General features: G+C 53.3%; 1 protein-coding gene across 2 annotated transcripts in view; it reads left to right on the top strand.

Moving 5' to 3' along the window:
- Nucleotides 1-2,239: 2,239 nt before the first annotated feature.
- LOC125623019 (carbonic anhydrase 15) overlaps nucleotides 2,240-24,530 on the top strand; it is a 34,234-nt gene continuing 11,943 nt past the window's right edge. Inside the window, exons 1-2 of one of the 2 annotated variants that reach the window (XM_048821824.2) lie at nucleotides 2,240-2,300; nucleotides 21,365-21,400. In XM_048821824.2, coding sequence (XP_048677781.1) covers nucleotides 2,255-2,300; nucleotides 21,365-21,400 — 82 coding nt within the window. In that variant the 5' untranslated portion in view covers nucleotides 2,240-2,254. Of the gene's footprint in view, nucleotides 2,301-6,159; nucleotides 6,329-21,364; nucleotides 21,401-24,530 lie in introns of those variants that run through there. The other variant, XM_048821823.2, reaches the window with a different exon arrangement.

Raw genomic sequence — 24,530 nt, 5'->3', positions numbered from 1 at the left:
TGGTCAGGCAAGGGCCAGCACTGAGAGGCTGCGGGAAGGGGCCTTAGCCAAGGGAGGATGCCGTGATGCAAGCCCTGGGAGCAGAACGAGGAAGGTCTCTGCTAAGAATGCCACAAAACAGCCCCTTTGGCTTCAATCCAGAGAGCAGTCCAACGGTGCTGAGACCGCTCAAACATGTGCCATGCATGGAGCTGTGTCTGCCCCCGGTACTCAGGCTGTCCTGGTGATCTCTGTGCAGATCATGAAGCCAGCTCCAGGGACCACATGCGCCCAGTCACTTCAGTGGAGTTACAGCAGCCGTGTGTTGGATTACTGTTAACTGCAGCAGCTCATGTCACCTCCACTGGGATGGTGTAAAGACTGGAGGGGTTTTTTCAGATTGAATAACCGAATTCCCTGACAGGCCCCTGATTCCAGGGCCCTGCCACTTTCAGATGATGCGCAGATACCCACTGGCGGCAGAGAACTAAACCGACAGCACCCGTCTTGTGTGACACGTGCATTGGTGCTCACATCCCATCAGGGAATCCACGGGTGTTGACCCCTGCTGCGGTGGGAGGTTCCCCTGGCTGCATCGAGAGAGCTCCAGGCCAGCCTAGGACCTCCTCTGCTGCATCACAGAGCACAAGACTCAGCCATGCCTGTGCACAAGGGCATGCAGCCCTCAGACTGCAGTTCGGCCCGTTGGGGTGCACCAAGGAGCTGGGCCTACAAACCCCAGGCCAGCAAGCAGCTGAGGAGTGGGGGAGCCTTTTTCTGGGGCTCCCCGGGACACCAGCAGGGAGTCATGTAGCAGCAGCTCTGCTGCGAAGTGCCCCATTCCAGGGGTGGGGTGGGGTGGGCTGGGGCTGTTGTTGAGAGAAGGCTGAATGTGGGCTGGGCAGTGCTTGCTAGTGTGCTTTTTTTTTTTTTTTTTTTTTTTGGGCGGGGGGTCTGTGTCTCCTGAACAGGGGACTGTGCTGCTGGAGAAGCAGCTACCCAGTGACACATCTGTTTAGGACCAGAGACTGAAAACCCCATCCCTGGTGTGGGTGCGTCCTGCTGGCAGGCTGACCTGGAGCCAAGGCTCTGGGAGAACAGCCCGATAGGTCCAGGGCTCTGAAACTATCTCTGGGTGGACGCCTTCAGCCTGCCCGCCCCCTCCCACGAGGGTAGGCCACTTGGCATCACTGTCTCCTTGGACCAAACCTCAGTCTTCAGCAGCCCTGCGCTGTGCTGTGAGCTCCCTTTAGCGAGTTCACCTGAGTTGGACACCCGAGAGAGGCTTCTACACCCAGAGGGAGCAATGCATCCCCACTTCCCTTAACCGGGAGTGACTCTCCGCCAGCGCTGTAGAAGTGTGTGTGTGTGTGTGGGGTTATTAGAAGTCTGGAACACAGCAGAGAGAGTCTTTGGTTAGCACAGAGAACAGAAAGTTACAGCATGGGCCCTCTTGGTCAGTCCAGAGCCCTCTGACCCCTCCCTTGTCCTAATTTTCAAGAGTCTCCAGCTTCTAGCAGCCCACACTTAACACCCGTGCCTGGTCCCTCCTCTGACCTGTTCTGCAACTGGTCAAACCCAGCTGGCTTCCCGTGGAAAGTCAGCCATCCAGGGTCGTTAGTTGCTAGGTGCCAAATGTCCGGGCAATTAGAGTGGCCATTGTCTTCTTGGACTCTCTGTGGATTGGGGGCCCAGGCCCTAGACAGCTAGGCACCACTCACTCCTGAATCTCTGGGTCTCTGCAGAAACTTTTCCCACCACCTAGTTAACCAGGCAGCATGGGGGGGGGGGGAACTGAGGCACACACCATATATTCATACAAAATATTACAGAAAACTGCCCACTCCGGCCCACCAGCCTCAGTTGTTGGCTAACTGAGCGATGGCATTGCAGCATCAGGAAGTCCGAATCGCAGGCTTAAAGTGTGCTGGGACTTGGGAAAGTAGCTGTAAGGATGGCATTTGCAGGAGGCTAATTCTCTGGCTGGTGAAAGGCAGAGGGGGAGAGTCCCCCATTTGGGATGGAAGAGACAATTGCACAATCTCATGCTGGTGAGACAATAAAACCCTTTCCCTCTCTCTCTCTCTTCTATTTTGACAGCCAGCAGCAAAAATGAAAACTAACAAGAGCCAGCAGCCCTTGGGGAGGTGTATAAGCCCCTCCCTTTAAAGCCAGCTGCAGCTCCTGCATTTCCCAGGTCATTCCATGCTGGCATCGCTTCTCATCAGCCCACCAGGGAGCTGGGGTGAGCGTAACCCGCCGAGATGCTTCCTGAATGGCTGATGAACGCGGGAGGCCACTGGGGCATCGACAGGGGCGAGGTGAGCTGCTGGTGAATGTCAATCATCTCATTTGCCCTCTCTGCTGAGGACGGCTGAGCGTTGGAGTGGCACAGTCCCGGAGGGCCAGGCATGGGGCTGGTGCAAAGGGGAGGCTGAATGCTGATGAAAGGGGTCGGTCGGTCTGTCTGTCTCGGACAGCAGGTTGGGTTGTTCCAGGTCCAACCAAATAAACCTGCTTTATAGGAAAAAATCTGCCTCTTTCCCCTGACAAACAGGCGACTCTGAAGGGAGCAACGTTGGTTTAACTCCCCCCGGATCAGGGCTGCGGGCTGACGCGCAGCAGGAAGTGCGCTGTCAGTCCCAGTCAGCAGCCAGCCTCATGCTCTGCTGGGAGCATCAGGACCTTGCGTATCCCCACTGCCAGGTCAAGTCAGCTGGAGACGTTGGGGTTGGACCCCAAAGCAGGATGCTAAAGAAATGCTCTGCTCTGAGAGGCAGCTGCTGTTAGCCACGTGCTCAGATGGGACATGCTGCATGCCGCTGAAAGTGGGGGACAGACCTAAGGGGAGATTTTAAAAAACACTAACGTGGGGTGGCCAACCTGAGCCTGAAAAGGAGCCAGAATTTACCACTGTACATTGCCAAAGAGCCACAGTAATATGCCAGTAGCCCCCCCGTCAGCTTCCCCCACCCCCCTGCTTCCAGCGCCTCCCACTCACCGGCAGTCCTGCTGATCAGGGCCTCCCCTCCTTCCCTGCACCTCCCGATCAGCTGTTTCGTGGCAGGCAGGAGGCTCTGAGGGGGAGGAGCGAGGGCATGGCCGGCTCAGGGGAGGGGACTGGAAGGGGTGGAGTGGGGGCAGAGCCAGGGGTTGAGCAATGAGCATCCCTTCCCCCCCACCCCCCAGCACATTGGAAAGTTGGCACCTGTAGCTCCAGCCCCAGAGTCGGTGCCTGTACGAGGAGCCGCATATTAACTTCTGAAGAGCCGCATGGGGCTCCGGACCCACAGGTTCGCCAGCCCTGCCCTAATGGGGGTTTAGGCACCCAACCCTCCTAGACACTCACTGAAAGTTAGGCACCGTCCAGCCCTTTGTGCCACTGGAAACCTGGCCCAGCGTGACCCCCCGTGTGCCATGCAGGCCAGGTACGCTTTCCTGGGCATTTTCTGACCGAGTGGGGCTAAATGAGTCTGGCGGAAAGCCCTGAGCTGGATTTTATGGATTGCAGCTTTGGATCCCAAGCCCCAAACAGCATTGTCTGGTCATTGCAGGCTGAGCCGACCTAGGCATGCCAAGAATCCAGCAGCAATAACAAGTGCACGAAGGGCTCTCTGGAGGGGTAAATCTCCCCCTCCGAGGGTAATTTCACAGGCTTTGATGGCTTCTTCAGGCACATAAATCTCTCCCTCTCCTTGTAAAGCCTTGAATGTTTATTTCATAACTGTCCGTGGCTGTGAGTTGTGTGCGGTGGTGGTGTAGCCGTGTGAGTCCCGCGATAGGAGAGAGGCAAGGGGGGTGAGGGAATATCTTTTATTGGACCAGCTTCTGTTTGCGAGAGAGACCAGCTTTCAAGCCGCACTGAGCTCTTCAACTTCACAGCTTCTCTCTCTCACCAGTAGGAGTTGGTCCAATAAAAACTATTACCTCACCCACCTTGTCACGCTAAGTAGCCATCAGTGGCTCCTTTGCGACTGCCCCAGCAGGGTTATAGCTTCCCTGCCTTTAGACTCTCCGCTCCAGCTGAGCACACCCGTTCTTGTGAGGTGTCCAGCCACGTTTCTTGCCCACCCAGAGCAGCACCCCTAGTTCCAGCCCCTACGACGGGTGTTGTGCGGGGGCTAGGGATAGAAATGCAATTCCAGGTGTGTCTCTGGATGATGCAGGGAGGTGGGGGAGCAGATTGTCAGTCTGGGTGTTGGCAACATAAATCCATCAGCTGATTAGCTCTTGGTGGGGGTAGGGATGGACTATTCCATTTCTAGTGTGGTTGGTGAGCTGGGTTAGCAGAGTGCAGCCTCTAACTCACCACTCGCTTGTGTCTCAGCTGCAGACAGAAGAGACAAGATAATCAATGATCAGGTTTTTCTCATGCCAGGCTGGTCCCCCTCCAGGTTCCTGACCAGATGTTTTGGAGCAACTGAAGAAGATGCTGGCGGCTGTCCTGGTTGGAGACTGGGGAAGCACCAGACTGAGCAGTGATTTTCCTTGGGCTTGCTTCATTGGCTTCCAGGTCTGTGGTATGCAGGGTAGCTGTAGCTATGTCAGTCCCAGGATATTAGAGAGACAGGGGTGAGGGAATATCTTTTATTGGACCAACTTCTGTTGGGGAAACAGCCAAGCTTTCAAAGCAGAGGTGCTCTGCGGGTGTGGGAAAGGTACTCCGAGCGTCACAGCACAATGCAAGGTGGAACAGATTGTTTAGCAGAAGTAGCTAGCACGTGTTCAAAGGGCCCGTTCCCAATGGAGTGGCCCCTTGCCCCCTCTGCAGTCACAGGACAAAAACAGGGGTTACAGGTTGTTGTAATGAGCGATGAATCCAGTGTCTGCCCAGTCCAAGTGTTGGGCAGGTTTCCTCTGAGGCCTGTAGCCCCAGGGAGCATCTCTGCTATTTCATGGCTATTGTTCTCGTCCTTTCTCTTTATTTTTGGCTTCACTTGTGCCTGGACCCCTCCTAGGAATCTCCTTCCCCTCCTCCTCCTCCCCGCAAGTTTACTGGAATGAGCACAGCTTGGTTGTTCCTTTAGCACTGAAATAAACACATGCTACAGTGAAGGTGTGGGGTGGTTGCTTCTTAATGATGGCATCCTGTCTCCCTGGCCCCTAGCCCTCCTTGGCACACTGTTGCTAGGCAGGGCCAGGGCGTAACCCCCTGAGCCCATCAGGGGCGAGTGCGCCAGGCTGGGAGCGTTTTAGGTACATGGCTGTGCCTGCACCATCCATTCAGAGCCCCAGGGCGTCCGCACAGGGCTATAGATCCTTTGTTGGAGTGTGTAGATCCTCTACAGTGTGCATAGAGCCCTGAACAGCTCAAGGAGGCCCCTTATTTGCTTGTATGTGTGCGTAGGGGCCCTAAACTATTCTTGCTAGGCCCCCAGTGTGCTAATGCTGCCTCGGGGAAGGAATCGGCTTTTGCCCTCCTGTCAGGCAAACCCCTGCTCCTTGGGCACATTTATTCTCACTTGCCCATCCAAGGGCCAGAGAAATGGGGTGTCAGTCCCGGGAGCTCATGGCAATGTGCCGGCTCTAGCAGGGGCTATCCAAGCTCTGGCCTGGCCTCCAGGCAGGGCACTTGCTGGTGGGGAGGGGGTGGCGCTCTAGGCTACCCCGGCGTGCCCCCCGTTTAGCAAGAAGGGAGCCGATGCTTTGCACAGAGGCGTGGTCACCAGCATGGGGGACACGCAGCTGCCGAGGCCCTGGCCGTGCCCCTGATCAAAATAAGGCTGGTCCTCGGCACGGCTCCGGCGGCAGGGGCTCAGGAAGGGTGTAAGCCCCAGTTCCTTCAACCTCTCCCAGGGGCTGGCGGGCTAGGAGCCCTGCGGACGTAGCGGTGGTGGGCACAGGCCCCTGGCCGGCTGCAGGCGTGAGCGGCTTTGCCAGAGCCGGCGCGGGCAGGTGGGACCCAGGAGTCCTGGGGGCCAGGCTGCGGCTCTAACCACTGGGCACGGTAGCCCGGGGCCAGCAAGGAGCCGGGCTCTGGGAGGGGAGGCCTGGCCCGGGCTCCCTGCTTCCCCAGGGGCTTGCGCCCGCCCCGCCCCATCGGCCCTGGGCAGCCCCGCGGGCCAGCCGGCGGCGGGGCCAGGGGGGCAGGGCCGGGGCGCGCCGGCTGCCGCCGCAGGAGGCGAGCGAGGGGTTAAGCGCAGCCCGGCTCCCGGCGCTGAATATTTAAGAGCCGCGCGCAGGCTGCAGCGCAGCCCCGGCTCCCCTCGCGCAGCCCCGGCTCCCCTCGCGCCCCGGACCGCGGAGCCGCACAGCGCGGGGTGGCCCCGGGCAGCAGCCGGCCGGAGGATGCCGCGCCTGGCGCTAACTTTCCTGGCTCTGCCGCTGGTGCTCCGCGCCGCCCCGGGAGGTGAGCAGCCCTCGGGGACCCCCCCAGCGCGAGTGGCTCCGGGGTCCGGCCCCGCTCTCGCCGAGCGGCCGCAGCCAGGGGCGGGACCGAGCGGCTCGGGCCCCGGGGGGCTGCGGCTCTCTGGCCCCCAGCGCCCTGGGCATGGCCCCGCGCCGGAGCGGGACTCTGCCCGGCGCCCCTGCCCAGCTCGCGGCTTCCAGCCTCGGCAGCGACTTGGCCTCGCTCGCTGCTGCTTCTGCTTCCCCGGCTGGGAAAGGCCTGGGGGCCAGAGCCTGGGGCTTGGTCCCTCTCCTCCCCTCTGGCTGTGTGTGGAAGGGGGCAGGTGGGCTGGGAGGCTTTAGAGACCGTCCCGCAGAGCCGGGCTGGCTCCGTCTCCCCTCTGTCTTCGCGGGCAGGGTGGCACACGGACACCTGCATCGCCTGCCCTGCGACCTGCCTGCCAACAGCCCTGCCGGCTCAGGAGCCTTCCACCTGCTGCTCTCGGCCCCTGGCATCCCCGGCTACTCTGTGGGCTACGAACAGCCCTGCCCCTCTGACAGCCCGAGTGCCCCAGCATCCCCTGCCATTCGTAAAAGCCCCTGAGCCGGGGAGGACAGAGACGCAGCAGCTGGGGCGAGTGGCTTGCCCTCGCGTTGACGTGCTGAGCACCTACTGGCCCAGAGACTTGCCATGGAATTGCCGGCTGCAGCAGGCCGGTGGCACCCGGATAATTCCCATGGGGGGCTCATTTCCACAAAGCGGTGTACCCTTTGCTCTTGTCGGCACAGGTTGTTTCTTGCCTTAGCGAGGCTGTTTCCTGCCAAGCCGTGGAAAGGCCGTGGCTGTGTCTAAGGGTTTACTGTGGCTGGATCAAGTGCACAGCCAGTGGCCAGATCCTGCTCTCCCTGCCGTTGGTGTAAATTCACGGTAACTCCACTGATGTCGGTGAGGATCCAGGCCAGTTATGGAGTTCAGGGGTTTGGCTCCTTCTCATTATTAATTACAGCTGGCTGGAAAATGTCAGCAAAAGAGTTTCAGTTGGTCTTTCATTGAAATTTCATGGAAGGATTTGTGACCTTTTTCCATGTGCTGCCCAGCTCTGCTACTGGTAATAACAACACTCAGCAGGTGCCTGGCAGTAAGAGTGGTTACGGTGCTGGCCCGGGATGCAGGAGTTCTGGGTTCAATGCTACAGGTTTCCTTGGAGGCAGATCTTCTAAAGAGCTCTGCTTCTATTTAGACACCACAAGACACATCCAGAACTGAGTTTTCTGGCTCTCAAATTGCTGGAGACCAGGACTCCTGCCCCACCAGGTGAGGAGGCTTCCGGGGTGGACTGTGTCCTGCCAGAAGCTCCTGGTTTTCCGCCTGAAGCTCTCTTTTCCCCACGAATTGGGCGTCCTTGTGAGCACTGCTGGCTTCCCAGCTCTGGAGGCTGATTTGCTGCCCCCAAGTACCGCTTAGGCAGGGGCCTGGTGAGCCTTTTGCACTCCCACCAATGAGCCTCACAGCTGATCTGCAGGGACCATGTCTGGTGTGAGGGGGGAGAGCTGTCTCCACGGCCCAGCCAAGCTTTGGCTTCTCAGCTGGGGATGCCAATAAGTGTCTTGGTCGGTGCTGAGGTTACACAGACCTTCCTCCACTAGGAACAACCAGGCTCCCAACTCCTTTCACTTAAGCCACTGATCAGACCCCAGCTGCTAATACCTTTTGTTTATGGAACTACTGACCTGTGGGCCCTGTGCGCTCCAGGCGAGACGAGCCGTACTCGATTGCCGAGCCTCTGAGCCATTCGGTTCAAGGTCCGCTCCTTCTTCTCTTCTTCACATATGGACGCTTTAAGTGGTACAGCAGCTGCCGTTGGCCAGTCTAGCCTGAAAATCCACAAACCTTGATGTAGAGCAGGGATGGGCAAACTACAGCCCGAGGGCCATGTCTGGCCCTTCAGACATTTTAATCTGGTCCTCGAGCTCCAGCCGGGGAGCAGGGTTGGGGGCTGGCTCGGCTCTATGCATGCGAGGTCTCCACACAGCTCCTGGAAGCAGTGGCATGTCCCCCCCATGCCTCCTACGCGTAGGGACGGCCAGGGGGCTCTGCACACTGCCCCTGCAGCTCCCATTGGCTGGCAACTGTGGCCAATGGGAGCTGCAGGAGTGGCGCCTGCAGATGGGGCAGCACGCAGAGCCTGTGGGCTGCGCCTCTGCTTAGGAGCTGGAGTGGGGACATGCCGCTGCTTCTGGAAGCTGCTTGAGGTAAACTCCGCCCGGAGCCTGCACCCCAACCCCCTGCCCCAGCCCTGATCCCCCTCCAGCCCTCCAAACTCCTTGGTCCCAGCCTGGAGCACCTTCCTGCACCCCCAACCCCTCATCTCCAGCCCCACCCCAGAACTCTCACCCTCAGCCGAAGCCCTCACCCCCTCCTGCATCCCAACCCCCAATTTCGTGGGCATTCATGGCCTTACAATTTCCATACCCAGATGTGGCCCTTGGGCCAAAAAGTTTGCCCATCTCTGATGTAGAGCCTTTGCTCACCTACTCAGACTGCAAGATGGAGGGACCTTGCAGCCCATCACTGTGCACTGGGAAGGTTGCCTAGTGCAGGGTGGGGGGCTCAAGGGATCAGCAAAGAGATTTTTTGCCCCTTACTGCCAAGTGACTGGTTCCAAGCCATCCCAGGAGGTCCGTGAGCGACCGGAGCCAGGAAGCTGCTCTGTAGGCCTGTGGGAATGTATGATTGACCGCTCCAGTCCAGCTCCCTGGCTGACACTTGCTCCAGTCCAGGCAACTGCCTGTCTCCTGCATTTGGCACTTCCAGTGTAAGAGCCAAGAACTGAGTGGACATAAAGACTGAACTGCCCCTTCGGTACAGTCACTTACTGGTGGGGAATGGTGTGTGTGTGATGTAACACTGCTGCTACTCTTGCTGTGCCTGACTTGCACCCAGTTAGACAACTTCAGAGCCCCTTGAAATAGTGCCTTCAGCACCCAGCTGTGTCCTCGGTCTGTCTGGATCAGTGGCTCTTTGCACAGCACCCCTGCCGGGGGGTTCGGCCTGCTGCAGGCTCCTTGTTCCTTGCCCAAAGGATCAGCGGAAGCCCAGTGTCGCAGGATATCTGCAAACAGGGAAGCTGGCCTGCAGCACAGCTGTGCTCCAGTCAGAGCAAACTCAAGCCCCTCCAAAGCACAGGAGGTCACCCTGTCGGGATCCCGTCGGAGAACTGAAGTCACTGTTGCAGGAGCTCACAGAAGAACTTGCAAGGGCGATTGATGCTCTGCCACAGTGGGCAGCAGAAGGAACACAGTGGCCTCCCATGAATGTGCCAGCTGAATCCTCGGGTGAATTGATTGGCTAGTGAGGCTTCTGATGACCTAATCTGCAAATGCAAACGAACATTTTCATGCAGATGTGCAGGTTTCACCACATGCAAATGGAGATGCTTGGAAATGCTCTGAGTGAATTACTGGAGGTTGTTTCAGGTCCAGGTCATCTGAGTGCAGTGTGCAGAGGACCCGACTAGAATTTGAGACCCCACTGTTCTAGGATCTGCTGGAAATTGAGAATCAGATGGAGTTATAGACTAGCTCAGGCTAGGACAGGTGAGGTTAGAGGGCCTGATCCAAAGTCACTGGAAACCTTTCCATTGACTTCAATGGGTTTTGGATCACGTCCATAGAGTGTGAATATATGTGTGTGTGTGTGTGGTGGGGTGCTTGGGCCGAACGAATGAATTCTTAAGAAATTGTGAGTAACAGCACAAACGTGGGTGTTTGTAGCAATGGCAGGAGTGTGTATTGTTCAGTGCTTTGAATTCCTGACTAGACCAACCACTGTGATGAACTTGCTTTGCTGATTGAAGGTATCACAAACTGTCTACGGCCCCAAAAGCAGAAGGACTTTATCTTTTGGGTTATGGCGAGTCTTGAGACTCTCTGGCATCCCCAAGAAATGGATCAAGCTGATGAAAAACATCGACAGCAAGGTGATGAGTGTAGTGGGAGTAGACAAGAATCGGACGGAATGACTCAGGATGGCCGAGGAGAAAGGATGCATGTTATCACCAGATTTGTTCACCTTGGTACGGGAGGAGTCATGTTGTGTAGGAGGACAGTGGACTGTATTTTCGCAGATGATATGGACCAAGGAGGATTTACAGAGAACGGCTGACAAGGTGGATCAGAAAAGCAGCAAAACTCAGACTGAAGATCAGCACAGAGAAGACAAAAATTATGGCAGCTGGAAGACACGAGGGAGAGGTAAAGATAAAACCCAGAGACAAAGAACTAGAAGGAGTGGGAAAGAATGTGTGAACCTTGGAGGCGCTGAAGAATGGAAACTGTGAAGATGACATAAAAAGAAGAATTGAACTAGCTGCTACCGCATTCATAAAACTCTGACATCTGGAAGGCTAAAGATATTTCAATCAAAGCAAAAATCAGCATATATGAGACAGTTGTCCTGCCAATGCCGTTGTATGGGTTAGAATGTAGGAGAGTGAGGAAAGTCAGCGAACGAAAGGTGCTGGCTGCAGAAGGGACTGGCTGGCGGGAACACTGAGAGTTTCAAGGCAGCACAAAACAAAAGATGAAGTGAGAAGAAAACAGCTAAGCAAGGAATAACCCTGTTACAGAAGAAAGATGACTGTGGGTGGTTTGGACACATGGCCTGAATTGACCCAGTAAGTGTACTATACATGGGGAGACGCACTAGAGTGCAAGAAGCTAGATACAGGGGAAGGCTGAGGATGCGTTGGATAGACGTGGGGAAAAATGACACACAACAAAATGGTTGAAAGAGGAACAAAACTGTGAAGCTGGTACAAGACAGAATGTGGTAGAAAGACTTCATTTGGCCCCGGTGTCACTGTTGAGCTGGTGGACAGGAATGAAAGCCAAAGGCTGTCCCTAAAACACGAGTGTGCTTTCCAAATATCACATCTAGGTCTGGGACAGATGCCCTACAAGGCTCACCTGGGCTTCTCATCCTCCCGGATGTCGGTGTGGTTGGCATGTCCCATCAGAGTGCATTGGGTGGTAGGGGCAGGACTGATACTCTTAGATAACTCAGGTGTAGTTTAGTTGGCCTGTAGCTATGACTCTTTGCTCTACCTGAGCACAGCTGGAAGAGAGAGGCACAGTCAGCCCTATAGCAGGGTGCAACATTTCACGCTAATAGCCCTTAGAAGATATCGCATATTATTTATATTATCGTAGCGCCAGGAGCCTACTCATGGCCAGGACCCTGTTGCGCTAGGTGCTGTACAAACCCAGAACAAAAAGACAGTCCCTGCTCCAAAGAGCTCACAACCTAAGCAATGCCTGGGGGCTGAGGAAGGGTATTCTCTCCTGGCTTTCTTATACCCCCCGCACAGATACAGAAAACTTCACGTGCATCCTGGAGTAAATGTGCAAAGCTCTCCGATACCACGATGGGGGACATAGGATAAAATGCTGAGGTAAATGGCGGGATTCACTCCCCTTTGGTCCGACACAGCCTGAGTTTGCTGAGTTTCCAGGCCATGCTGGGGGAGGCTGAGGACAGGGTGTGGAGCATCCTTTGAGATGACTGGTGACTCATGATGTATCGCCGGGCGTGGCAGTGGGACTTTTGCCTGCATGAGGAAATGGGCCTTGAAAAAAACATGAAGGGCCTTTAGCTTTTCTCGGTGGGTAGAGCGGGGAGCAGAACCAATGGCAAAGGGTGGGGATGGAGCAGAGCCTGCACTGGGGCTCGGTGTGGGAGAGCCCTGGGGCGGGGCTCAGTCAGTGTGGGAGAGCCCTGGGGTGGGGCTCAGTGCGCTGTGCTTAGGGCGGGATAGCGCACAGCTCGGGGAAAGCGAGAGCGGGGAGCAGAAGGGGAGAGAAGAGTTCCCTGCTCAGGGTGTTTGCGGAACCTTCAGGAGCAAATTCCGCCCTGACGTACGTGGGCCTCACGCTGCCCTTGACTCGGGCTGAGTTACAGCAGCGTCTGCCAGGGCTGAGTTTGGCCGTCAGAGCTCAGAGGAGAGAAACTTCTCCGACATACACCATGGTGACCGTGTTGCCATGTGCCCTGCTCCCGCCCCCGGCTCCCGGGTGCCCCTTTCCAGGCACGTCCCGTCTCTACGTACTCACCACCCCGTGGAGCCTCTCCCTCCCCATCTGCCTCCCCATGCACCCTTCCTTGTATGCCCCCCAGCATGGGACACCTCCCCTCCAGCTTCCACCCCATACAGTCTCTCCCCACACGCCTCCCATCCTGGGTGCCTACCTAGACACAATGAACCCACCTAGGCCCCTACCTAAGCATTGAAGGGCAGGATGCAGACTGGACAGTGCTTGGTTGGGCTGCTGGTGGGGGTGAGGGGAGGGGAAGAGCTGGCTCCAGTCGCTTGCCTTCTTTTGCATTCCCGCAGCGTGAAGTGCTGGACTTCCCTGGCGCGCTGGGGCCATGCTATAAATGAAGCAAGCACTGTCGGAGCAGAGATAGGGGCCAGCGGGGCACTGACCCTTGTTCATGGCTCCGGTGTGTCTCGCTGGAGACCTGAGCAATGAAGAATGTGCCAGATGGGGTTATGTTAGTGATCTCGAGGCCTTGTCATGGCGGCTGGCTCCGGGCTTACAGGCAGGGGCCATGCTGTTGGCGAGGCGGGTGCTGCGTGCCCTGGTGCCCACCAGCTGAATGCCCTCTGCTCGGGCGCACCTAGGAACAATTGTTTCGCGGGGCTCAGCGCACGTCTCGGCCCTGTGTGCTCAGGCGTGGAAATACAAAATGAACTGTGACGGAGGGGGATTTTGACAGCTTTTGCATCCAACGGCTGATTTAACCTTTGGGAGGGGTAGTAGCATAGGCAGAGGGGAGTCTGGAGAAATGAATGGGTTGCGGGGGGTCAGCACAAATCTTACCTGGAAACATCAGCTGCAGGCAGGGCCGTCCCTAGGGGGCCCGGGACAACTCCCCGGCTCTGGCCCAGGCCCCGCCCCCACTCCACCCCTTCCCCAAAGCTCCCGCCTCACCTCTTTCCGGCTTCCGTGCCCTTCTCCGAGCGATGCCGGGAGCCGGCGTGGTGGGGTGGGCTGGGGCCGGGTCGCTCATTGCTGCTGGCCTCAGGACCCCTGCTAGCCCTCCAGGCTGCCCTGGACCCCACCTCCCGAAGCTTGGGGTCCAGGGTGGTTGCCCCGATCCGTCCTAGGGACGGCACAGTTCTGGCTGCAGCCAGGGTGAGGGAGGTGACAGCCAGCTGTGTGGAGCAGGAGGTGAGTGACCCCAGTGGGCCCTGGCAATCACACCCTGCACACTTATTAGCAACAAGCCTCCTCCATCCCGTTCTGCGGGGAGAAGCTGGAGGAGCCGTTGCTTTCCCTGGTAATTTGCCTTTGCTGGGTCTGGATGGTGATACTTTAATGGGGCAGGGTGATTTACAGACTGCTCCAGAAGGTGTGTGTGAGCCTCAGGGTGCATTGGAAAGGTTTGCTCAGTGTCCCAGTGTGCAATGTTTTTCAATGTAGGTTAAAACTATGGTCTGTCTTTGAAATTCTTGGTCTTCCTGGCCCTGCTTACAGGCTAGGGGGCTCCGTAGGGAAGCGTGCAATCAAAGTCCATTCTAGAGCAAGGTGGGGTGAGTTGAGATTCTGTTTTTAGGGAGCAGCCTATTCTAGCTCCCTCTGTTTTGGGGTTCCTGTGTGGTGGTGTTCCGAATTCTAAACAGCGTTACAGAGCGCCTTACGGCAAGCGTATTTCTGTTTTTAGCAGGCTTCTCTGAGTGTGTGCTGTAAACATAACCCAAAGCGCAGTGGGATTAGCGTCATACACCCTCTGCTGCAGGCTAGCCTGTAGCTCTGATGGGCTCTGGCCATACAGAGTTATGGGGGCAGAGAGAGAGAGAGGACTAGTAAATAATTACCTTTACAGTTCTGCAGCACAGTGCCTTCTCTTGGAAGTGATCAAAGTGATGAATGGGTTTAGCCTCACAACCTTCTGTGGAGGTAGGGAGGGATTGTTATCCTTGTTTGACAAATGGGCAAACTGAGGCACACAGCAGGGAAGCGCCACAGGGGACCTGGCCCTGTGTTCATGACATTCAGCTTTTGGAGACGGGCTGAGGTCAGATTTGTCCCTGGGTGATTGCACAGCAAGGCAGCATCAGAGATGGGAGTAGAACCCAGGAGTCCTGACTCCCAGCACCATGTGCTAACAACTAGCCAGCACAGGCTAATGCGTGAAGGCTCAGGCTGCCACTCCACTGCTGTGTGTTGAGGAGGGGAGGAGATGGCAAATCACAGGGGGCAAGGGCAGCTGTGTCTGGGAGGGGTGGGAGGAAGCAGAGCATGGGAGATGTTTGGTTTTGAGAAGGATCAGACTCAAAGCTCACACGGGCAGATGCAGAGGATCCAAAGGCAGGAGATCAACATTTCCCCAAACAGTTCCTTGCGCCCAAACTGAAATTCACCCCCACCTCTGGCTCAGGGGACAGAGGTCCGGGGAGCAGGAGAACGACTGAGTGCCAGAGAAGTTTCAGTGTGTCATCCCAGAGCTTTGGAGAGAAACAAATCAGCCGAAGTGACGCAGCTGGGGAAGGATCCATTGCAGCCTTGGGGACTGAGTGATAGTTTAGCTGCAGTAAATTAGGAAATGATGAATACGGGGCTGCCTGCTGCCAGCTCGGCAGTTTCTGAAAGGAGAACAAACAAATAACGGGTGGATTTCCTTGGAGACAGTCGGATGTGTGTGTGTGTGTGTGTGTGAGTTTAAGGGGGGCTAAGAAAAACAGCCAAGCTACCAATAACCAGGGCAAAGTGAGAAACAGAATCCCCTGATCACAAATTCCATGGGTAGTTTTGGGACAAAGACCCCAGGACTAGAGGAAGTGGCTGCGGGTGGCTCTCCTTTTTGGTGAGAAACGAAATCTGCGAAGGGGCACGCGGAGAAAGGAGGGAACCGGTTTGCTTTAACACGGCATCAGAAAAGGACAGCGTGGTAGGCTGGGTGACCCTTATCTCTTGCTGTAGGAGCCTCAGGCCAGGAGGTTTATTCCCCAGTGCCAGGGTTAGAAACGGGGACTGTAGGGTCTAATGACTCTGTTACTGATTGTGAGAGTTCAGCAAGAGAGCTTTCTCCTGGGGGGACACGGTACGCTGCAGCAGCCAAGGTGGTCACCTTGTTAGCCATTGAGCCGTGGCTGAGAGATAGGTGGGGTGGGTTGGAGAACCTTGAGGGTCGTGTGAGCCCATCGTTGCTGGATTTGAAATATGAAGGCTGGCGTGCTGTGACTGCTCCTTATTAAGTTTTAATCATGTCCATGTTACCTTGTGCTGCCCCGTCTGTTATAGCCACCTGCTCTCTCATTTTGTACTTAGTCCCTGCCCCAAAGAGCTCACAGTCTAGTGTGTGTACACACAGTACTTTGTGCAATGGGGCCCTGACTGAGGTCTCTGGGGACTACTGTAATATATGAGTAACAACAGTAATGGGACATTACAGAGACCCCATGGCCCAGCTGGCATGTTACCAGCATGGGAAACAGCCCTCCTGAGCCTTGGTCACATCTCTGCCACTGGCTTGCTCTATGACCTTGAGCAAGTCCATTAACTTTCTGTGCTGCCGTGGAAGGTGCTTTGCTGTCTGTGGATGAGAAGCGCTAAGCGTTGTGGGAAGGAGAAAAGGGGTGTCTGGAAATGTAATGTGGAAATATGTGAAATGAGCTGGGAGGGGACTGTTGCCGAGTTTTTCATCTTGATTAAATCCAGAGTAAACACACAAAAGGGCAACAAAGGCCAGTCTGGTTAAGTGGAGATGTGAAGAATAGGACAAGCAATTATAAGGAGGTTAAAAATATAATCAATCTGCTCAGGGAGAGGATTGTAGGAGCTATAAAAATAAACAAAAGCAGGTTACAGGGATAATTAGAGGAGCAAAAGCTAATATTGAATGCTGTATTGCAGCGAAGATCTCAGCTCCTAAGAAAGGTCTCTTTAGATCTATTATTAATAGGCAGAAGATAAAAGGGAAAATTGGTCCAGTAAAAATGATGATGGGGCATTGAACACAAGTGCTAAGGAGCGGGTGGATTTTATGAGAGCTTGTTGCTGTATTTATGGGGTGGGAAGAAGACAGGAAAATGCCTGAGACAGGAAGGTGTTTATTGTAACTGGACAGGAAGCTGTTGCCCCCTATACTTCCCCCTCCAGTGTGTCCTCCCCAGCTCTCCTCCTAGCCTGTCCCCTTCACCCTCTCTTCCCCCGCCATAATCTGTCCTCATCCCTTTGAAAGCAGCCCTCTGGCTGTCTCCCACCCTCTCTGTATGGGAGAATTCTTTACTAGCCAGAAACAGGGCATGTAAAGCCCTTGGATGCTGCCACATCCCTTTCACCTGGCATACAAGGGCTGGAGCAGGGATGAGGAGCTCAGTTCTGCCTCCCACCTTCTGTCTGTCTTGTCTACTTTGATGGTGAGCTCTTTAGGGCAGGGATCGTTCCTGACTATGGGTTTTCTTAGAGCCACTCACAATGGTGCCCTGACATCAGGTATGACATCTAGGCACTACTGTCATAATAGCGATGATGATCACTGGTAGATGATAATTAATTTCGGACGACATGTAAAATGAACTGTCCCTAAAGAACAAGTAGGGGACTAACTGGAACGTATGCAGATTGCTTACCCTGCATCACCAAACCCTGATGTGTTCAGAACTGACAGAGAGGATGATGCTGGAGAGTTGGTGGAAGACTGGAGAAAAAACATGGATAAAATGAAGCAGGAGCAATCCTGGCAATGACCAACCTGCAGATCTTCCGAGTAAAACGGCGCAACTATTATAAAGTGAGGACTAAATCATGAAACACCGAGAGACAAGAGAACCATAGTTTATGAGCACTAAGCAGGTTGGATTCAAGAACAGATCCTGCCCAATGAACTAGACTTGTTCCTTTGATAGCAGGACAGTGGTGTCAGTGGATGAAAGGCATGCAGACGATTGCCTTTTGTGTTTGACGTTCACTAAAGCACGCTGATATAGGGTCTCTTGAAAATTTGCTCTCACAATTAATTTCAACTGGACTGGCTAGGATTAGCGAGACAGATCAAAAACCATGGCAGCACTATAAACAAAGCAGTGACGAGTGGTAGCGTATCAGGCTGGCAGGCGACTCTAGAGCGGCTATTGCAGGGATAGAGGATAGATCCAGTCTTAATTAGCATCTTCTACAGTCATCTGGAAGAAGGGGTGAAAAGCACATGAAATGTACAGATGATGTTTGGGTGGTGTTGCAATTGCTGGTGAGGACAGAGAATTAACACAAAGGGATCTAGAGAGACTAGAACTATGAGCATGATCTAGAGAAATGAGATTCAGTTTAATCTGTATCTCCCTTATATGTGTGTGTGAAGGGCCTGGGCAGTTACTGTACGCTGTAGGAAAGAGGAGATCCACAGTCCCATGAAGTACAAGAAGGGCTCAAGCCCATCAGTGATTTTGAGGCAAAACTCCCCTGGCGGTGAATGGAATTAGGCCTGGGGAAGGAAGGCAGGCTACAGCCCAAAGTGCTTTTGGACTGAACCCTCTGGTGCTGCCCCGTGAGGCTCAAAAAGCAGCGGGTGTCCTGTGTGAGCACGAGAGGTGTTTGCTGTTGGATAGCTCAGTCCTTCCTCGGGCTGCGTCTCGGACAGAAGATGCTGAACTGTAGCAAGCAGAAGGCCAACGGAATGGGCCTGGTACTGGATGCACGAACAATAAGATTGAAAATGCTTGGTAATAAGGGACTCTAGTAGGTTTTGTTCTTTACATCCCCTGCAATGCAAACCCCACCCCCATGGGTTTAGCATCAGCTTTTCCTTTGAGCAAATATTTCTGGACGAAGGTAAGGCCCAGATTACCAATGTAGCTGATCCAATGCTAGTTATAGTAATGACCTGCAGGACAGACCTGCTCCATTCGACCTGCGTGGAATGCATCGGTGTGATGCTGGATTAGGGGTATTATGAACTGATTTTCAACCCTCTGCTCTACTGCTATAGGCCACAGGAGAAAGGGGGCAGGTATGTTCTTGCATGCTGGCTTTTGGGCTCTTGGGTGTGAACGTGGTTGGGGGATGAGCTTGGGGTGTAGCTAATCCTCCTCACAGCCCGGCCATGCCTTGGAGAACAGGGGCTACCATCATCTGTGATTTCCAAAGCCTTTGTAATCAGAAGGTCACCGAGGCATTCACAGAAATAATGGCAATAAAATATGGTGCTCATAGAACAAACTGTCGCCACATACAGGTCCTGTCCTGCAAACGGGCATGTGTTTCACTTCAGGGACTAGTCCGCTAGCAGTCAGTGGGACCACTCACGTTCTGGTTGTTGGCAGGGTTCAAACCTGCAGCCCCAGTCTCTGCCGCTGACGCTGAAGCAGAGCCCTTGTTGTTGTGCTCAGTAAGTGACAAGGTTTTATACTGGCTGGGCACCGCTGTGAGAGGGAGGCATGATCACGTTCACTATGCTAGCGTGTTACAGCCAGGTTCACGTTATTTAAGGGAGGCCACCCAGCTTTAGTGACAAAGGTTTTGGTAATTCAGCTAATTATTGGTCCAAATTTACCTCTAAAACTGCTGGTTTTAGCAAAATCCAGTGTCCGCAAAAAAGAAAACAATACCTCCTCCCACCCCACTGTCCTGCTGGTAATAGCTTATCTAAAGTGATCAACAGGTGGGCCATTTCCAGCACAAATCCAGGTTTTCTCACCCTCCACCCCCCCACACAAATTCACTCTCCTGCTGGTGCTAGCCCATCCAAAGTGACAACTCTTTACATAATCAAGTCGGGCTATTTCCTGCATAGATCCAGGTTTTCTCACATCCCCCCCACCCCCATACACACACAAACTCACTCTCCTGCTGGTAATAGCTCATCTAAACTGACCATTCTCCAGGTTTAAATCCAAGTTAAACCAGAACATCTGGGGGGGGGGGTAGGAAAAAACAAGAGGAAACAGGCTACCTTGCATAATGACTTAGCCACTCCCAGTCTCTATTTAAGCCTAAATTAATAGTATCCAATTTGCAAATGAATTCCAATTCAGCAGTTTCTCGCTGGAGTCTGGATTTGAAGTTTTTTTGTTTTAAGATAGCGACCTTCATGTCTGTGATTGCGTGACCAGAGAGATTGAAGTGTTCTCCGACTGGTTTATGAATGTTATAATTCTTGACATCTGATTTGTGTCCATTTATTCTTTTACGTAGAGACTGTCCAGTTTGACCAATGTACATGGCAGAGGGGCATTGCTGGCACATGATGGCATATATCACATTGGTGGATGTGCAGGTGAACGAGCCTCTGATAGTGTGGCTGATGTTATTAGGCCCTGTGATGGTGTCCCCTGAATAGATATGTGGGCACAATTGGCAACGGGCTTTGTTGCAAGGATAAGTTCCTGGGTTAGTGGTTCTGTTGTGTGGTATGTGGTTGTTGGTGAGTATTTGCTTCAGGTTGCGGGGCTGTCTGTAGGCAAGGACTGGCCTGTCTCCCAAGACTTGTGAGAGTGTTGGGTCATCCTTTAGGATAGGTTGTAGATCCTTAATAATGCGTTGGAGGGGTTTTAGTTGGGGGCTGAAGGTGACGGCTAGTGGCGTTCTGTTATTTTCTTTGTTAGGAATGTCCTGCAGTAGGTAACTTCTGGGAACTCTTCTGGCTCTATCAATCTGTTTCTTTACTTCTGCAGGTGGGTATTGTAGTTGTAAGAAAGCTTGACAGAGATCTTGTAGGTGTTTGTCTCTGTCTGAGGGGTTGGAGCAAATGCGGTTGTATCGCAGAGCTTGGCTGTAGACGATGGATCGTGTGGTTTGGTCAGGGTGAAAGCTGGAGGCATGCAGGTAGGAATAGCGGTCAGTAGGTTTCCGGTATAGGGTGGTGTTTATGTGGCCATTGTTTATTAGCACTGTAGTGTCCAGGAAGTGGATCTCTTGTGTGGACTGGACCAGGCTGAGGTTGGTGGTGGGATGGAAATTGTTGAAATCATGGTGGAATTCCTCAAGGGCTTCTTTTCCATGGGTCCAGATGATGAAGATGTCATCAATATAGCGCAAGTAGAGTAAGGGCTGTAGGGGACGAGAGCTGAGGAAGCGTTGTTCTAAATCAGCCATAAAAATGTTGGCATACTGTGGGGCCATGCGGGTACCCATAGCAGTGCCGCTGATCTGAAGGTATACATTGTCCCCAAATGTGAAATAGTTATGGGTAAGGACAAAGTCACAAAGTTCAGCCACCAGGTTAGCCGTGACATTATCGGGGATAGTGTTCTTGACGGCTTGTAGTCCATCTTTGTGTGGAATGTTGGTGTAGAGGGCTTCTACATCCATAGTAGCCAGGATGGTGTTATCAGGAAGATCACCACGGTAAACATCTGATGAAGTGAGCTGTAGCTCACGAAAGCTCATGCTCAAATAAATTGGTTAGTCTCTAAGGTGCCACAAGTACTCCTTTTCTTTTTGCGAATACAGACTAACACGGCTGTTCCTCTGAAACCTATCAAAACCATGATAACCTGTTGCCAAAATGACCACAGGTACGTTTCGGTGACAGCACGGCCCAGGACAACTTGCTCAAACTGGGCAGGAATCTGCTGTGAAAACAGTGCTGGGTAATTTCTGTGACCACCTCCTCCTTCCTCCGTCCCCCAACACATCAGTCACGGGCAGGTTGGGAAGCCTGACGCTCGCTTGGCCCCGGGGGCAGAGAACCGGGTCGGTGCAGTACCTCCTGCTTGTGGTGACTGGTATTCTGAAGGGTGACCACAAGAGGGCTCCATGTTGACCCTTCTCATTTAAATTCTGGGTTGCTAGGGAGCAACTCCACGAAGTCTCCTGGTGTGCTTTTGAGGCTATTGCTGTTCACTCCTGTATGTTGCCTCTGTAGAATCAGGCCCATGTCAAGGCCTGAGCATCTACCTGCGTGGTTTCCTGCAAACCCTTCATGGCTGTTTAGAATGATGGGTCAGGAAAAGTGAGAACGCAACGAGCTCTTTGCCCCTGCAAAAACCGGTGGATTTTAACACCTTTTTCCATTCCTACCAGCTTGTATTCTGAATTCTTCTCTCTCTTGCAGTTCCCTGGTGCTACGATTCACAGGATCCCAAATGTGGTGAGTACAGAAATTGTTTCAAGTGGGGCTGTGTGCAGACAGCAAGTGTGCTGGGGCAGCATGTCCGTGTGCACGCCCGTGTCTGAAGGCAGTGTGAACGTGCGTGGTGTGTGAATGTGCGTGCGTGGCCCCGCGGGCAGAGATCACGGTAACTGCAGTGCCTAAAACTGCCCTTGCAACCCTAGAGTTCAGAGAGATTTTTAAATTCCTTTTTGCAAAGCACCTACTTGGTTATTCCCATTGAGCCTAATCCAACTCCCTCTCCCCCCCAGGCTAAACCAGGGCTGTCTCCCCTGAAGTCAGGGCCTTTGCACTGGTGCAGGAGCAGAATACGTCCTTTCAGAGTCAGGCCTTTTTGATCTTTTTAGTCTTTTGCCTAAATCTTCTGGGCCAGGCAGAGCCGTGGAGCGAGTACTAGGACAACGTGTGATCTAATCCCCGGATGGAAACCCGACTAAGGGAAGGAGAAGTGAACCCGTATTGTGCTAACATGTGAATTATTTGAGTGCACTTTGAAGCCTAAATTGCATGCATGCTAATATATCAAAGAAGCAGATCGGTCCGAGCTGCAGTCAGTGACCTTAGGGACAGCTTGAGAGGCTGTTCGAAGGGGAGCCTCTGTTCTGCGTTGCTGTGGAGGCAAGGCCTGTGTGCTGGCCCTTGGGATCAGGAGGTTTTCCCTGTCACTTTAACACCGAAGTAGTGTGCATGTCCACCTCCTGACATGGCTCTGGGAAGAAGCTCAGCACGGCGTGTCTCCTCTTTGTCACGTCTCTGGCTCTCTTTGCTCTCGGCACAAAAGGATTTCAGGGCCTCATGAAATTCAGAGCAACAGTTGCATTGCCTTGCTCTGATGCGACACTGAGTCAGGAGCTACCGGCTGCCCTGCCAGGCCCCACTCATTTGTCACCCATCTCGCTCGCTCGTTTGGGAGCCCTTCACTTCCCCGAGGAGTGGGATTTGGTTTTCAGTGTCACGTTCAGAATGCTGTGGATGCGTGTGGTCAGAGCTTCCCTGGACAGCAGAGGGTGCATTGGAATGGGACCCCTGTACAGAGGACTGCAGGGCCAGGCTGAGGGAAAGGATCCATTTGCACTCGGCTTCCCCATTTTTGCTGAGGTCAAGATTTGATTTATAAATAGAAAATGGCTATTGAGCAGTGCGAATGGTGCCAGGCTCTCAGCAGAGGCCAGAAGTCGGCAACATTGTTCAATAGCCTGCTACCCAAAAGAGAAAACAGAGATGCGATGTGAAACGTCAGCCTGGCATTCTGACATGTAGGCTCACCGCCCAACTCTGTGCTTGGAAGAGCCTGGGAAACACAGCGTGGGGTGGACGGTTACATTTCAGAGGTGAGAAATGCCCTTCGCGATGTCACCAAGAAAATAAACGGATTGCTTTACCCATACTTAAATATAGTTATGCATTTAAAATGTCGGTCACGCTTGATATTAAAGGAGCAGTTATAAATAGTTTGTAAAGGGTTAAAAAGCTCAATAAATATGTAAATGAATGATTAATCAATTGTTAGAGTTCAATAGATCAGCAGGTTGTTTATAACCATGGCTTATAGCTATTTCTAATGGCTCTGAATGAGGTGCTGATAACCATCTATCACACATACTGTTCGTGTCTGTAACATACTTACAACATCTATGAATCATTTATTAATGCTTTATAAACTATTTATAAAATGGAGTCTTAATATAAAGTATAACTGAAATGGGTAACTTCTATGGGAATGGTACGTAAAGAGGGTACATTTTATGTGCCGGTATTGGACTTATACATGAGAGTGACTTCTTTGAGGACTTATATGTATATCTGTGCGGTATTTTATTTCTGGCATATATGTGGCCCTGTAAGGACTAGTGTGATTTTTGAAGCATGCCATTTAGTACATGTTACCATAAGAACGGCCATACTGGGTCAGACCAAGGGTTCATGTAGCCCAGTATCCTGCCTTCCCACAGTGGCCAATGATAGGTGCTTCAGAGGGAATGAACGGAATAGGGCAATTCTCGAATGATCCATCCCCTGTTGTCCAGTCCCAGCAGCAGCTGGCAGTCAGAGGCCTAGGGACACCTGGAGCATGGGGTTGCATCCCTAACCGTCTTGGCTAATAGCCATTGATGGACCTATCCTCCATGAACTTCTCTACTTCTTTTTTGAGTCCAGTTATCCTTTTGGCCTTCACAACATCCTGTGCAATGAGTTCCACAGGTTGACTGTGCATTGTGTGAAGAAGTACAGTACTTCCTTTGGTTTGTTTTAAATCTGCTGCTTATTAATTTCATTGCGTGACCCCTGGTTCTTGTGTTACGTGAAGGGGTACAGAACACTTCCCTATTCACTTTCTCCTCACCATTCATGATTTTATAGACCTCCATCCTATCCCTCTTGGTCGTATCAATGAAACACATCTGTACTGAGACAAATTGGCCTGCTCCTCACAGTCCTTCTATGCGTGAGCAGTAATATGGCCCAGTGGTTTGGGCACCAGCTTCGGATTTGGGAGACCATGGTTCAATTCCCTGATCTGCCGCAGATTTCTTGCGGGCCTTTGGGAAAGTCACTTAGTGGCTTTCTGCCTCTGTTTCCCATCTGTAAAACGGGGCTAAGAGCACCACTCCCTCTGGAATGCTGTTTCAGTGCCTGATGCTGATCACGTGTGGAGCAAAAGGGAAGGACCCAGCCGCTTTGCTCCATGGGTGTCCAAGTGCCTTCCTGACTGTCCAGTGACAGGAGTAAGGCCCTGACTCCCCATGCGGTTCAGAGACAGCCAAATCTCAGTGACCTCATTCCTGGGCTCCAGCTGACGTGGCGAGTGAGGGGACTGCTGATGTGTTGGCTTAGTGTTCTGCTTTAATTGTGGCATCTTCTCCTCCCAGACTCTGGGCCGCTGCAATAAAGCAGATGTTCTATTGTGCCACCCATTATAAAGTGGAGTGGCTGGATTTCAGCAGCCAAAACATTACCGATCAGGGAGACTGTCTGGCTTCCTTCCTCGTTACAAGGTTACGCACCTTGCAGATTAATGTTACTCACCATGGTTTCCACTGAAACGATCCCAGCTCCCTGGCAGCCTACAGCTGTAGACAGCAGAGCCAGCCATGTGCTGCCATTGGGC

Source organism: Caretta caretta, chromosome 15 (genome assembly GCF_965140235.1).
Source record: "Caretta caretta isolate rCarCar2 chromosome 15, rCarCar1.hap1, whole genome shotgun sequence".
Classification (NCBI taxonomy): domain Eukaryota; kingdom Metazoa; phylum Chordata; order Testudines; family Cheloniidae; genus Caretta; species Caretta caretta.
This window is presented reverse-complemented; position numbering and strand designations above follow the sequence as displayed.